Source organism: Pseudorca crassidens, chromosome 5, assembly GCF_039906515.1.
Source record: "Pseudorca crassidens isolate mPseCra1 chromosome 5, mPseCra1.hap1, whole genome shotgun sequence".
Classification (NCBI taxonomy): Eukaryota; Metazoa; Chordata; class Mammalia; order Artiodactyla; family Delphinidae; genus Pseudorca; species Pseudorca crassidens.
The window spans coordinates 74,858,251-74,875,237 of record NC_090300.1 but is presented as its reverse complement, the minus strand read 5'-3'; the positions used below and the strand labels follow the sequence as shown (position 1 = coordinate 74,875,237).

At 37.1% G+C, this 16,987-nt stretch overlaps 1 protein-coding gene across 6 annotated transcripts in view; it reads right to left on the bottom strand.

Moving 5' to 3' along the window:
- The window catches only part of OPA1 (OPA1 mitochondrial dynamin like GTPase), a 93,428-nt gene extending 77,878 nt beyond the window's left edge, over positions 1-15,550 (bottom strand). For 2 of the 6 annotated variants that reach the window (XM_067738445.1, XM_067738447.1), the window contains exons 1-5: positions 15,302-15,549; positions 11,402-11,720; positions 10,644-10,740; positions 7,828-7,935; positions 5,970-6,037 (exon numbers count right to left, since the gene is read on the bottom strand). In XM_067738445.1, the coding sequence (XP_067594546.1) occupies positions 5,970-6,037; positions 7,828-7,935; positions 10,644-10,740; positions 11,402-11,720; positions 15,302-15,333 (624 nt within the window). In that variant the 5' untranslated portion in view covers positions 15,334-15,549. Of the gene's footprint in view, positions 1-5,969; positions 6,038-6,721; positions 6,776-7,827; positions 7,936-10,643; positions 10,741-11,401; positions 11,721-15,216 lie in introns of all 6 variants that reach the window. The other 4 variants (XM_067738444.1, XM_067738446.1, XM_067738448.1 and 1 more) reach the window with 4 other exon arrangements.
- Positions 15,551-16,987: the final 1,437 nt, after the last annotated feature.

Here is a 16,987-nt window from a genome sequence, read left to right as displayed (position 1 = left end):
AGTTCAGACATTCTTCTCTCAAGAAACAGCACATAATTGTTTTTTAAATGATATATATTACATTAAAAATGTACTAATTGTGATCTTTAACAATAGTTATTGTAAACAACCACAGATGAATACTCTCTAAACATCTCCTGGTTACTGTCAATTTGACGCTGCAGTTCTCATAGTCCCATATTTCATGTACAGTGTTCTCGGGTTTTTAAAAAAGTATAACGTCAGACCAAGAAAATCAGTGGTAACTCCAGAAACCAAAATGTCAACTGAAAATGCTGCAAATACCTCTAGAAGTTGATAAGCTTGTTAGAAAATATTTTTTAAAATCTTGAAATTATGACTCATTCTTATGTGAATACATTTAAAATGCTATATTTTTGGGAATTCCCTGGCAGTCCAGTGGTTGGCACTTGGCGCTCTCACTGCTGGGGCCCTGGGTTCGATCCTTGGTTGGGGAACTAAGATCCCACAACCCGGGAGGCATGGCCAAAAAAATAAAATAAAATAAAATATTGGGTTGGCCAAAAAGTTTGTTTGGGTTTTTCTGTAAGAGATGGAAAAACCTGAACGAACTTTTTGGCCAACCCAATACTATATTTTTAACAGTATTCTAAAGGGCCCATACCTTGTTTGTTTTTATACCTAACACACAGAATAAGGCCTGACACTTCAGATGTGTTATGGCCAGCACCTAGGATAGGGCTTGGCCCATGTCTGTTGCTTGAATGAATTAAATGATAACCTACTTTTACCTAAAAACGCACACAGTTTACAGCACAAAATCCAAATTGGGTTTCCTAAAAATTGCCTATTCTGTAAATAAGCTACACATCAACCCTACAGTCCATTTTCCCACTTATCACAATCCCCAGAACAGATTCAACAGGAATTAAGAGGAGGAAATTAATCAAATAATGTTAATATGCTAACTCATGGAATAATTCTAAGTGTTAGATGATAATAATCATTATTATTATCATTACATTAGTATTCATTTAGTTTTATCATGTGTCAAGATCTTGTGCTAAAGGGCTTTACGAAATGCTCACAATAACCCTTATCAGGTAGGGTTCCCCCTATTACTGAAGAGGAAACCAAAAACTCAGAGAAGCTAAGGAACTTATCCAAGGTCACACAGCTCAAAAAACAGGAAGGACAGTCTGAATACAGGCAGTGTGACTCCAAAGTCTACACCTGATACCTGTTAGCTCTACAGTCTCACTATTTTCAAAGTGCCTTTGACCCTTCACGTTCAATTTACATTTAAATAAGGAAAATGGTAAAACTGCAATATTTCGGAGGGCAAATGTAAATTACTCTTTAGAGAAGGAGTTGACAAAGTACAGTGGGCTACCTGAGTAGTCCTAGAGACCACAGGGTTTGCAAACCTAAAATATTTACCATCTGGCCTCTAAGGAAAAGCTTGCCAACCCGTTTTATTAGTTTTAAAAGTAACTTGGGTCCAGAAAAGAACTTCGTGAAAGTGAAGACTTCTTTCCCCTTCCATTTAAAAAATATTCCTAGGCACTAAACTACTTTTCAAAGTTTGAATAATTCTGCTATTTCATTAGCTAAAAAGATCTATTTTCCTATTTTCCTCCCTCCCAGTAATATATAATTCAGCTCATGATATTCACAGCCAACTAAAATATGTTTATTATTGGATATCAGAAAGAAGTATGTCTTTCTACTTGAATCATTTAATTTGCTCCAACTGAGAAATATCGCATCCTATTTGGACAATTTCTACAAATAATTAATTTCAAGAGATGAACAAATCAGTCTATTACCAATAGTTTTTATCGATAATACAATTTCTACCAAATCCCCTTTGTTCTAAATTATTACCTAAAAATAGTGTTATGTACACAGTATTTAATGTTTTTTAAATGACATAAAAATGCAATATGCTTATTATTAAGGAATAAAACAAGTATCTAACCAAGTATAGTTGCCAATTGTTAGCTGCTTAGGAAACCTAAGTTTCCTGAATCTGCGGCTACTTGATGGTGCTGGTTGTGAGAATTTCATTTTGCCACAGTTTACATTATTTGTTGCATGAGGAATCCCAGAAATGTTAAGTCCTACTTAAGCAACACTGCTTTGTTACAACTCAGAATTCCGAGTATAAGTGCTACCTTCACATTCTTGCTCTCTTCAATAGTTGTCAAATATTGAAGGCCAGGAGAAATTCAAAGGTAATCAGAGCAAAAAGACACATTACATAAAATCTTTGGGCCCACTCTTGTTAGCATTAATCAAATTTGCTTACTTTTTTTTTTTTTTTTTTTTTTTGCGGTACGCGGGCCTCTCACTGCTGTGGCCTCTCCCGTTGCGGAGCACAGGCTCCAGACGTGCAGGCTCAGCGGCCATGGCTCACGGGCCCAGCCGCTCTGCGGCATGTGGGATCTTCCCGGACCGGGGCACGAACCCACGTCCCCTGCATCGGCAGGCGGACTCTCAACCACTGCGCCACCAGGGAAGCCCCAAATTTGCTTACTTTAAATCAGACTTTTACTGAGTTAAATCAACTGATGAATTGTGTTAAGAGTTCAGCATTATCCTAGGCGCTCTGAGAACAGAGATTTTGTGATAGAAATAGCCTATTAAACAGTAAGAATGAAAGCCAAAGTAAATAGTGTTTCATCTGTAAAATGTTTTAAATTGTTAAGAGAATAATTATTGGGACTAAAATGGTTATGGAAGGCTTCACAGAGGTGACAACTGAACTGGGCTTTCAGGATGAGTGGAAATTAGGCAGAGAAAAGGGAAGAGAGATATTTCAGAGGGTAGGTATAAAATAAGTAAAGCCACACAAATAAGAATTACAGTAACGTGGAAAGGAAGATAATTACTATTTAATGATTATTTTTAAAAGAGTAACAATACTTTTTATGATTTGGACTTCAAATATTTTCTATAAATTATAAATGGGCTTGTACCCTTCAGAATGACCATATTCCTTACTTCTATGAGATGTTTATGAGCCATCAGAAACATGACAGAACAAAAGCACAGATAATGTCTCATTTAGCAAATTAATTTTCACTAGAACACAACAATGTTACTGAATCTAAAAAAAGGAGATACACTAAGTGGTCCTGTCACCTATATATACTATGACTGATATACAGAAATCTACTGACTTACAAACCAGGTGAGTCCATTAATTCACTAAAAAAGGCTTGTCACTCCAATTCCGAATTTGTCTTCAGGTAGTTCTAAAGGTCTCCAGGTCTCACTAAGGGCTCTTTCTAATATTTTTCTATAGTGAACACAAGTTTAAAATTTTTTGACTAACTAAAAGCATTTACTAAAATGTGGTTTCAGTATTTTTCCATTTTTTATTTATCAAAAATACGTAGAAGAACTTTTGATAAACATTACTGTCCACAAACTGAACGGATATAAATACAGGCAAAATCAAAGAAACTTGAGGTTTAGTTAGCCTGTGTAGCATTATGTGGGAATAGATGCTTTTTGACTTTTTGAAGACCTCAATCACAACTTTCCAGAACACCTAAAAGTCCAGTGACCCCAGACTGGGAACCACCAGTAATCTGTCTATTGTGTGGTTCATTCTGCCTGACTCAAGTCAATCTGGCATCTGTGTTCCTGCAACTCCCTGTCACTTTCACTTCAGTTGACTTAGAAAGGTTCCTAATTGTCCCTCTACTTGCCAGCACTTTTCCAGATGTGTTCTCTTATTAGAAAGAACAAGTTTTCTTTTTACTTCTAGTCGAAATGTTTTTAATCTATTACTACATTAAAAAAATCTGATTCACATTTACTTTTACATTTCTAATAGAAGTCTATCCAGAAACTTTGGTATAAACCCAACAATCATTAAGCTAAGGCATGAACACCATTTTAAATCTTGGGGCTCTCAGACACCAGACTGAACCAATCAAAAAGGTATCACCTGAACTCTGGATGCCATCCTACCACCTCTGATTATTGCCCAAATTTTCAAATTTGATGCTTTAGAATAATTTCAAAAAGGCTTCTGCTAAGGTCTCCCTTTCCATGCTTACATTCAACCATCAATTTACAGACAAGTCTCTTACAGTCAGTTTATCTGCATCTTGTCTGAGTAGTTCATTATTTTCAAACAGCACAGGTAACAGTCAAGCCTTGAAAACATAATGCTGCATATTAATAAAATTTAAAACCACTAGTTGAGGTTGAAAATACTTTTTCTGTAAACATTTATACTAGCATTTAATATTATCTGATTTAACCTATAATGAAAACGGCTTAATTTATAACAAATAGTTGGAAATAATTGGTGCGTTTTTAATGGGCAAGATAATCACCATAAATTATGGAAAAGTTAAAAAGGAACAGTCTACAACAGCACTTATCTTCAAGCAAAGTAAATTATAAAATAAAGCAATAAATTTGCTCTCGTGTCTACTGTATAAAATAAAATCTGTAAATATAAATTCCCAGAGATCAGTTCTCTTGTTTCTTCTATACTGCAGAGCTCTTGATCATTTATCAGTTACTACTCATTTATCACCTTAGCAGGATTTTAAGGGAATTATCTGTCAGGACCTAAACAGGATTCTCATTTACCAAAACAATCCTAGGCCATTATCAGAAAAGAACAGAGATGCAAGCCTCCCTTAACTGATCTAGGCAACAAGAAATCCTGTCGCTCAAAAACCATACTACCATACTTGTAACAGGGGTTCCTTCTCCCCAGTTAGATTAGCTTTTCTCTACACATTAAGTCTATCTGCATTAAGGGCCAAGGCCTTGGCTCAAAATAAGCTGTGCATCATAGGCTAATTTCTATTCAAATGTTTCTTTCCAGTAGCATGTATATTCAAGGGTATCCCTTGGTTAAAATAATGCCAGTGGAAAAGGTTATCAAAAATGATCAAGTTAAAAGGCAAACACACACACATATACACACACATTTTGAAAAATGTTTTCTCCAAAAGATCAAGTTAAAAGACAAAAGAAAAAAAATCTTTTGAAATATAATTAAAACTTGGAATATCATGTAAAAAGCTCAAAGTTGAAGGACAGGAAACAAGATGGAAATCTACACATAGGAATTACTTTCTTTCTGCTTCCCCAAAAAACATAAAATTATTTACCTCAATGATTTAAAACCATAATAACCTTCATCATTTAATTTTTAAATGTTCATATTGAATTTTTAAATGTTCATGGAGTATTTTTTCCAGATATTTATTTATCTAGGTTATTATTAAAAAAGAAAAACTTCCAAGGAATCAGTTATCTTACCAATTTCAAAAGACGAAAAGAATTAAGAGTAAGACAATATCAGGTTAACATATTAATATAAATACACAACAATGCACGTTATTCTACATCAGCAATTCTCCTAAAAGTTTCATATGGGTTTTAATGCATGAATTGAAATTAACATATCCTAAATAACCCCATACATAATTTTGTTGACTAGCAATGTAACAGAAGTCTATTTATCCCTTAGTAACAAACTTGCCGTTCCCTTAATATTTCCCCTAACTGTATACCATGAAACATTAGACCCTAGAAGGTATTCCATGGAAGAAGGGTTTTGTTGCTAAATAAATCTGGAAAACCCTGCACACTTTGACTTCTCTTAGAGATTCACAATGCACATGCATATATTAAGGTCTGAGAAATCCTAGGGAAAAGAAAAGAAGCCTGCTTGTTTTATTTATACCAGCTTTCCCCCACACATACTTAACAACAAAACCCTTTGTTGGGGACAACCCTGGAAACTAATATTTCACAGACATATTTGAGGGAAACTGGCTTCTCCAATTATATTTCCAGAACTGTTGAATAATACCTTGCATTTTGTACCAAGAATAATAATAATACCTCCACTGGATGCTTTTATGTTTGCTTCTCGGATGCTACCATTTTCAGATCTTCCAGAGTAGGTAAAAACTTTAAAAAATCTTTCAAGACTATCTACGTGAAGAATGCTCCTTTATACGTACCTTTCTATAAGGCTTGTCACTTTCAGACCCGGCATCTGTCGCTCTAAATGCCGTTTCTCCAGGTGAACCTTAAAGATAAATATGCAGTCCTTTAAATTCTCCAGTGAAGTCAATAGCCTAAACTAAATTCCAAATTATGTTTAGTCGGTTGAAAGATAAAAGGATTTTTAGAGCAAAAATCACTTTTTGGAAAGCTATTCTTATTTTAAGGAACACAGTGGTAAGCTAAGAAAAAAATTTTCAAAACCATTATAGGACATGTTTAACTGATTTTTTAAAATATCACTGAAAATTACAATAAAAAATAAGGCAATCTTTGATAAGGATTATTTTACATGAGAGTACTTACAGTTCAGCCATACACTACTGCCATTACAGACCATATACAGTAAAAAAATTAAATTAAAAATGTCAACTGTGACAGGACAGATGAGACAAATTAAAATGACTTTCATTTCAATTAACAGAAACAAACACATCAGGTTCAAGAAAATATTTTGGTTAACCAAACTTTCTTTTTAATAACTTTAATCTTATAATATAGACACATATTTAGGAATTTTAGTTTTACCACAAAAAAATTATTTTATTATTTCCACCTAAAGGATAATGAATTTGCCCAATATAATTCTGACATTTTAAAATTTAGCATAAGCAATATTATAAATTTGGTCTGCAATTTTATTTGCAGCTAGTTTATTAGATGCATTTAAAAGGCATGTTAAGATCAGCAAAAATATCTGTTTACACACCTAACAAGAGAAGTAGGTCAGAAGCTTCTATGACTTCACTAACCAATTTGTGACCTGTGAAAAATCAGCAAAGGGGGAAATAGAAATGTAAAATTTAACAATGAGCAAACAAAGATGTCTGAGACCTCAGATTTATATCATGATAGGGCAGAATTGGGCAAATACACCAGGACTAGCCTTAGTAAATTCTACTCATTATGGTCCGTTATAATTAAATTTGTTTTAAAATCACCAAATCGGCTCTAACCAGTTATGAACAGCAAACACATAGGAAGTGTCATCTACTTGTCAAGAGCAAGTGATTTATTTTTCCCTCACTGACTAAAGCCAAGCATGTTTAAGTTCTTGCAAATTTTCATTTTCTTGGGCCAAACAAAAATTAAAACCACGGGGACTTCCCTGGTGGTCCAGTGGTTAAGACTCTGTGCTTCCACTGCAGGGGGCACAGGTTTGAACCCTGGTCAGGGAACTATGATCCCGTGTGCCGCGTGGCACTGCCAAAAAATAAAAATAAATTTAAAAAATAGTAAAACCACAGAGCAAAAAAATGTTATGTTTATCCTTTTATCAAAAACCTGGCTTTTATTTGTACTAAATATTTTCATTTAAAAGATGGAAATAGGGACTTCCCTGGTGGTGCAGTGGCTGAGAATCCGCCTACCAACGCAGGGGACATAGGTTCGAGCCCTGATCCGGGAAGATCTCACATGCTGCGGAGCAACTAAGCCCGTGAGCCACAACTACTGAGCCTACACTCTAGAGCCCGCGAGCCACAACTACTGAGCCCACGTGCCACAACTACTGAAGCCCGCATGCCTAGAGCCCATGCTCCGCAACAAAAGAAGCCACCGCAATGAAAAGCCCTCCTGCCGCAAGGAAGAGTAGCCCCCGCTCGCCGCAACTAGAGAAAGGCCACGCGCAGCAATGAAGACCCAATGCAGCTAAAAATAAATAAACAAAATAAATAAATTTATTTTTAAAAATGTTAATTTAAAATAATAAATAAATAAATAAAAGATGGAAATAAACAAATGAATACATTTTAAGTATTTTTCCTCTGTGTTTCCCGACATTTTAAATGAGATCAAACACACGTCCTTCCTTACCTGTGGTGAAAAAGTCCTTCAATAAGCTGAGGCTTTCAACAATCTTGTCAAAGTCAGGTGCCAATTTTGCAAGGTCCTCTGAATCAGGAAGGGCTTTTCTAATTTTCTCTGGAGAAGAGAAAAGAAACAGTCTCAAAATAAGAATTTGACTATTGAAACATGCATACAATTTAAATAATTATATATAAACTTAAATGTTTTTTTCCATTTTTCTCCCTATTCCAACTATAACTGCTACGTATATCTGAAACAATGTGTTATTCTGATGATCTTCTACAAGCCATGAAAAATTTTTAAAAAAGACTCACCAAACATACGGTTTAGAGGGTTATCTTTGATTTATAAGTTAAATGCCTTGAGACAGAAACACTGTATAAATGTTAACACTGGATTGGAAACAGAAGTATTTTTGGGGAGGAAGTCACAGCAGAAAGGCAATGAATCAAACAAAAAAGAAAAATCCTTTGTAGCACCTGACCTGAATTCAAAAAAAAGTGATGAAATCCCAGTTCAAGTTTAAGAACAGAATTCCATTACTCTTCTCTCTCCTTTTGTATTCCCTAGGAAAACTTACACTTGTTACCACTTCAAAAAACTGTCTCTGAACTCAAGACAAGCCATTACTTTATTATTGCTAGCTTTATTTATAAAGTGATCAAGTATTTATTTTTGTTTACAAATACTCAACAATTTTGTCAAAGTTTGGTACAACTTTACGGTGCCTTCTGAATTAGGAAGGGCTTTTCTAATTTTCTCTGGAGAAGATAAAACACGAAGTTTCTCAAAATAAGAATATGTATTAGGTCTTATTCTAAGTGCTATAAAAGCACTAACTTGTTTAATCTTCATGTCAATGCTACAAAACAGTTCTCATCAACCACATTTTACAGACGAGGAATGGGGCACAAAGGTTAAGTAACAGGACCTGCACATACAGCAAAGTGGGGGAGTCACGTTTAAGCCTAGACAGTCTAGCTTCAGAACCCAGGCTTGCAGTCACTACAGCGTGGGATTAGTGAATGCATACCGTTAAAAGCTCTTCTCATAAACGTTAGAAAAGTAATTTGAAGGAGTGCTTTTCCTGTAAATATCTTTGTCAATGCAACAATTTTACCTTTAAGACAGTGCTGTGAATAGTGCATGCAGAGATCAAATCCACCCCCATATACACCTAAGCTAAAGTCTAAAAAATGTCTACACAAAGTCTTAAAAAAGAGACCTGAGGAAAATAATTTCATCAGAAAAAAAATCTTTTTCTAAAGATCACCATGAGTTACTGGCAATCATAACTACCAAATATACTTTTTTTCTCATCTATCTATTATTTGAAAAAGGGAACAATGAAAGACTAACAGGAGAAATTACTCTGGACACTAGCAGGCTTTTAAGGAATCTGGTTACAAAAAGTAGAGGTAACCAAGGTACTCAATCAAAGGGAGCTAGTTAGGTGAAGCACAGTGCATCATCTGTTCTGGGTAACATCATACAACATTGAAAATGATATTCAAGAAGGCTGCTCGGCAGAGTAGAAAATGCTGACAAATGTGTTAGGTAGCAAAAGACAAGATAGCAAAGTGTATGTTCACTATGACTATATAATTCTTAAAAAGCAAAGTAAAATATTAACCACATACACAAAATAGGTACAATTAAAAGAAACTGATCCCTAAGGATAGTGGCAGCTGTGTTAAACTGATGAACTAGTGGATGATTTTTTTTCTTACCATTTTTTTCTCCTATTCTATTACTTTTATCATTAAAATAAAACTGCTACAACCAGCCATCATCAAAAAATCTACAAACATCGTGGTGTGATGAACTGGGAGACTGGGATTGACATATATAAACTAATGCGTATAAAGTGGATAACTAGTAAGAACCTGCTGTATAAAAAAAAAAATCTACAAACAATAAATGCTGGAGAGGGTGTGGAGAAAAGGGAACCCTCCTGCACTGTTGGTGGGAATATAAATTGATATAGCCACTATGGAGAACAGTATGGAGGTTCCTTAAAAAACTAAAAATAGAATTACCGTATGACCCAGCAATCCCACTACTGGGCATATACCCAGAGAAAACCATAATTCAAAAAGACACATGCACCCCAATGTTCATTGCAGCACTATTTACAATAGCCAGGACATGGAAGCAACCTAAGTGTCCATCAACAGATGAATGGATAAAGATGTGGCACATATATACAATGGAATACTACTCAGCCATAAAAAGAAACAAAACTAGTTATTTGTAGTGAGGTGGATGGACCTAGAGTCTGTCATACACAGTGAATTAAGTCAGAAAGAGAAAAACATATACCATATGCTAACACATACATATGGAATCAAAAAAAAAAAGGTTCTAATGAACCTAGGGGCAGGACAGGAATAAAGACGCAGACGTAGAGAATGGACTTGAGGACACGGGGAGGGGGAAGGGTAAGCTGGGACGAAGTGAGAGAGTAGTACTGACATATATACACAACCAAATGTAAAATAGATAGCTAGTGGGAAGCAGCTGCATAGCACAGGGAGATCAGCTTGGTGGTTTGCGACCACCTACAGCGGTGGGATAGGGAGGGTGGGAGGGAGGCGCAAGAGGGAGGGGATATGGGGATATATGTATATGTATAGCGGATTCACTTTGTTATACAGCAGAAACTAACAGACCATTGTAAAGCAATTATACTCCAATAAAGATGTCAAAAAAAAAAAAAAACTGCTACAACCTTAAACTTAGAGTTAAGGAGCTATCTCAATACAACTATTTCTCTTTCCTAAAGATACAACCAAGAAAAGTATTTTAATGTTGATACAAACCCAAATCGATATACTCATCAATCTCCCATACAATGTCAGGCACAATCCATTTATAGTCACTAAGGTCAGGTATCATGTCTTTCCACTGATCAAAAGTCTGAAAGATAAGAAAGTATGCCAATCAAATGATCTGAATGCCATATAAAATATTAAAAAAAACTATTTAAATTTATTTTGTTAAAACATGCTAAGCTACTAAGAGCAATGTATTATGTTCAGAATTTTTAGAAACAAAGTGGCCTCTGCTCTTCTAAAAGTAAATTAGCAGACAAGCATATAAAACATGTAAATGCTCCTTTACGAAATACAGAAAATGGAAAAATTCAAAATGTACTCCTATTGCAAATGGGTTTCATGATTTGGCTTTAAACAACACTGAGGAATACAAGGAAGACAGACCACGGATCAGGATACCCCGCCTTTGGTCCCAGAGCTGCCACAAAGTAGTTGCATGAGCATGCCACTTACTTCCCTGCCTGTGCTACTAAATGGCAAAGCTGAAAATCAAACCTAAGTGTTCTTACTCCCAGACCAGTGCTCCTTCCATTAGGCCATTTTCACCTCTTATAATAACTAAGATTCAGAGAGCATTTTCCTATTAGCACCATTAAAACAATTTAGCACATAATAGAGACACACAATAAATGTTTAAACATCTAATTACATTCTACTGCACTAAAGAAAAACGACATATGCTAAGAAACTTTAAAACAATCATGCTGGAATAACTGGAAAAGCAGTAGGAAAGTTAACCTCACCTTTTTGGCTGTATAGCCACCCCCAACAGCAGATCCGAGTATGAGATACCGAAGTTTTAAGAGTCTTGCAGCTAATCTCGCTGGCCAAAAATTTCTGTGGGGCTGGTAGCCATATTTAATTGGAGAAAGTTTCAGTTTACGTAAAGGAAGGTTAGTTAGAGAGGAGAACTGCTGAAATGAGGTCCTGAAGTGGGGTCTTTGAAGCTTTAAGAAAGGATGATGCGAATGATAAATACTTCGTGAAACCAGATGCAGTTTTTGTAGTGGTAAGCTTCCTTTTGTTCCAGAGCTGTGTTTCACTAAGGACTGGCAGACCTCACTGAAAGAAAAATAGGTGTGGAGGAAAGATCAGATGGGGAAACAATGCAAAGGAAACGATATAAAAGAGCAATATGCAAAAGGGAAAACACACAGGCACACACGACCAATCACACTGTGTCTTACGATAGCCCACAGTTACTAACCATTTACTGTGTGCCAGGCACTGCTGCAGCAGGAGCTAACTCATCTGATCCTGCTGATAATCCTATGATAAAAGTACTAGTATCGTCCCCATTTTACCAACGAGGAAAAGGCGGACAGACATAAGTAAGTTGCTGAAGTCCCCACTGACATAAGGAGTAAAGGAAGGATTCAAACCTAGGCAGTGGGACTCCAGAGCCTGTCCACTAATTTACTATATGTGGACTATTATCCTGGTCCAAGAAATCAAAACTGAAATCAAAAAAGGTAGAGACTTATTTTATTAACTACTGACAGCTATTTGCTGTCAGTAAAGTTGAAAACAAAATATCTTTGTATAGTGACATATCCGAACTAAACTCATCATGGTAATCATTTTGAAATGGTACAGAAATACCAAATCACCATGTTGTGTAATAGGAACTAACACAGTGTTGTAGGTCAATTATACTTCAAAAACAAACACACATAGAAAAGAGATCAGATTTGTGGTCACCAGAGGAAGGGGGTGGCAGAAGGGGGAATTGAATGAAGGCAGTCAAAAGGTACAAATTTAGAGTTCTAAGATAAATAAATACTAAGACTGTAATGTACAACATGATAAATACAATTAACAGGCTATATGTTATATATGAAAGTTAAGACAGTAAATCCTGAGAATTCTCATCACAAAAAATATTTTTTTCTATTTCTTTAATTTTGTGTCTGTATGAGACGACGGCTGTTCACTAAACTTACTATGGTCATCATTTCATGATGTATATAAGTCAAATCACTATGCTATACACCTTAAACCTATACAGTGCTGTATGTCAATTATACCTCAGTAAAACTGGAAGAAAAGATGGGCTGTAATAGCAAAAAATGTTACCACTTAAATATCTAATATTAAGAACAAATTTATAAACTATGGTACATAAACAAAAGAGAATACTGAGAATACTGTGTATAGCCATTAAAGTGATAAATATGAAGACCATGTAGATATACGAAAAGATTTCATGTAATGTTAGGCTAAAATGGTGCTATGAAAATAAATGTGAATTATGGATGCACCTATACAAAAAAAGGCGTGTAAACTTTTACTTTTAAGCACAGAAGCTCCAGTAGCTTATAACATCTATTCTTTGCCCTCTCATCTATGTTTCACAATCCTGAGATGGTCCAGGAATGGAAATTAAGGAAAAATTAACACCTCATGTACCTGGCTCCCCAGAAAAAGAAAGAAAGAAGGGGGAATACCCCAAAGAGAAAAGAATCTAAATGCACATGTTACTATCTGAACTCTTCCCTCCTGTCCTTTCTGGCAGAGAATGAAAGTCTCCTACGAACAAACATACGCCTGATTATCTTATTCAACACACCATCATAGTGCTTACTATGGGCCAGGCCCCATACTAAAGAATAAATTTTTAATTCATTTAGTTACACGGGAGTAGAAATATCTTAAGGAAAAGGAATCAAGGAACATTGAAATAATGTTGTGAAGACGGACAGTGAGGGGAAAGGGGTACCTAACTGCCAGGCATTATGACAGATGTTTACACAAATGCTCCTGTTAACTCTCAGAAAAACCCAGTAAGGTAAGTATCCTTATTTGACCAACTTGCTTTTTTTAAACTGTGTCTTGCCTAAGGTAGAATGACTAGTGAATGGTGGAAAAGGAATTTGAATATATACTTCTATATATTAGGCCAAACTAAAAATCAAACGTGATGCAAAACAAGGCTCCCCGACCCCAACCCCAGAAATCATCTATTCACACTCATCCATCATCTCCTTTTAATCTATGTACTGTTTCCTAGCATGTTATTATTTTTTCAACAAGTTTATGCAAATATTTATTGCACCTAAATAAATGTTGTCCATTGGTCTTCTGACATGTCTATGAGCACATATTTAGATATATATGTCAAAGAATGTTTATTTATTAAAGAATTAAATGTACTCCTTCATAACATGCATAGGAACTACATCAAAAGACAAACTCCAGAACTTGGGGCATCTGACCTTACGCATCTCTACTTCAGCAGGCAGCTAAACTGTGCTATCAACATAAGACATTTTAAATCATGACTACAGAGTCAAAAGTAACTTTAGAAACAATTTAGCCGACAGCATCCAATTGAATAAACAATTATCAGTTGATAATTAGTTGGTTGGAAACTCAATTTTTAAAGTTTTTCCTACATATCTTAATTGCTCCAACAAAGTATGCTATTTTCTGCAAAGTCTTTTCTTATTTAAAGAAAATTAGATATATTTCCACAGTAAATACTGAGGAGTAGAAATAAAAAGGTTGTAAATAACTTAGTTCAGTACCAAGGGCTGTGGATTTACTCAGAAATTAAAATTCCATGACATTAGAAGTAACTTATTCAATTATTCTAATTGACTGAAACTTCAACTATTGTATGCCATTCAGTTCTAAATTTAGATTCAAATTAACCTTCACAAAACAAATGGATCCCCTCTCTTATAAACACTATAAATTACACCACTTAAAAACGTTCCAAAAAAAAATTCAAGACAGGTGTTTAGAGACTGAGTTAATTCAGGAAAACCAAGTTTTTCCAACCTTGCTTGATGTATGTTACTTCTCATCAAATGCCTGCAACAATGAGTTAAACCTGAAGATATCTAAGGATACTAGAACACAGCTACGTGTAAAGATTAAAGTCAAATTTAATTTCATTAAAATGCACATAGTAACCCATAGAAATGTAAATACTTCTATGATTTTCGGTTTAGGATTAACACAGACCAGGGCAACAATAACACAGTGATTAGAAAGGTGGTGCTACATTCACCACCTCACATCCAAAAAGCAAGTCTCCCTTCCTAAACACTGAAAAAAGCTGCTATTTAGAGAATATCTCTAATCACCATCTCTGACACTACATGTATGCGTCACCGCTCCAGATCTGACTCCAAATCATGTTCACTCAGCGTACTAAGGAAAGAGGCAAAGTCCCCTTCACCCCGAGAGAGGAGCTCAGGTACCTGCAAAAGCAATGTAAGCTGGCATGGAGGCAGAAGCCAAAGACAGTGAGAATTAAAAGACGCGGCAAGGGTGACACATGGTTAGAGTCATAGAGCCCGGACAGAAACAAGAAGCCACCAGAGACAGAGATAACAGCGAGGACAGAAGGGTGAAAGGGGCAGGCACAAAAGGACAATAGAAAAGGCCAAGACTGAAAAGCGCCCAGAATCTTCCGAGGGGCATAGGAACACGGACAGGGGCCAGTACGGGGGACAGCACCTAGGTAAGCCTAGTCAGGGCTCCTGTCACTCCGGGTCCTCAAAAATATCCCGGAATCCTCCAACTGCTCTCTGCTTGGCCTGAGAGTTACCTGCACATTCTGTATGTCGTGATGGGACAACCTCGTTTTCTGGAGGCCCCGGAAATAACGGGGCCAGGTCGGAGCCCGCACTTACCAGGCCACGGCAGCCCGGCGTAGTCGCCACATCCCGCCAGCGAGGAGGTCACAAAGGCGCCGAGGCGACCGGGGGGAGCCTCTGTGTCAGCCCCAGCCCGGCTCCTACTCCAGGAATGACCGAAGAAGAGGCCCTCGGCAACAAGGGCACAGAGCAGCCACTGCGGACCTCCCAATAGCGAATGGACTTCCGTGAGAGCCTGCTCGGCACCCGTACTCGGTCCGTCGGGCAAACCTCCACCCCACCCCTCTTCCTAGGAGGGCAGCACAAACGGTCCCGGGGAGGACTCACGCATGCGCTCAAAGCCTCTGTAGGAACCACAGTATTTTCCCCTCCCCTCCTCTCCCCTCTTCCCTCCCTTCTCCCCACCCCGCCCCGACCCGCCCGTCCCTTTTTGTTTCTAGAGTGGAATGGTGAATTCGTGCCTCTCTGGTTAAAGACTTGGGGAGGGGAGGGGTCGAGGTGTGGGGCAGGGGCTGAAGGGCGAGAAATACGGAGTGATAAATTCTTACTGGGTGGCTACCATTTGGAAAATTTGGTATTGCAGGAGCATAGAGGAAATTTTAGGGAATACAAAATGAATACAGTACAGGGATAGAGTAATAGAACAGAGTAATGAAAACCCACGGCTGCCCCTTTGCCCTGCTCCTTTGTTTGGCCTCTTTGTTTACGAAGTACTTTCATATTCTTAGAGCAGTCTCCGGAGGCTGGAGAAGTACTGGACAAGTTAAATGCTTTAGAATCTCTGAAGGTCAGATCTAAAAGGGGTCATGAGTTAGGAGACCTAAGGGCTTGGGACAAGCTTGTGCAGTTTATAAAGGCGTCAAAAATGATTTTGTTCATTTACTCCTTAACCGGCTTTCATCTGGCTTTTAATCACACTAATTTGTTGAAATTGCTGTTGTCAAAGCCTCCAACAATTCCATATTGCCAGTGGTCACTGGACCGCTCCGCGTTCAGCTCAGAATATTGGATCTCAGCACACTCCTTAATCGTCTTCCCTCTCCTGGCTTTCAGGACATCACATTCACCTTTTCTCAAGGACCTGCTACTCCCCAGTCTCCTTTGCCATTTCCTCCTCCCAGCCTCTAAACGTAGGATCTCTTGAGATCCTGGACCCCTTCTCTTCTCTGTCTTCATTATCTAAGTAGTCTAAGTCAGTTCTATGACTTTAAATACGCTTTTCCCATTCCAACTCTTATCATTTTATGTGGAAACGGAGCCATACAGGGTATGTGGCTTGTGGAAGGTAGTGAAGTCAATTAGTGGCCCAATATCAGAGGGCTGGGTATGCCCGCTTCATTTTAAGAACTCCACCCCCGGCACATGCTACCCACAAAATTCCTTTCCCGTAATCATCAGACTCATAAGACAGTGTGCATCCATTCACAGTAACACCAAATATAGACCCAGCCTATGGTAGTAAACTTCCCAAATGAAGGACTCTGGGATTTTCTTTATTATATTTAGCGTGGTGACTGTTTTAATGCCAAGTACAAATGGGAACTTGCTATACTGATCTGTACAAAATGTAGGTTTTCCCAGGATTGTAGACTTATGCAAAAATTCCTTTGTTACTGTTAATTCCAGTTGTTTTATGGGAAAAAAAGTGGAAACCAAATAATGGCAACTCCTTCCATATATGGGTTATCTTTACATCTTACAAAGTCCTTGTTTTGTGATTCT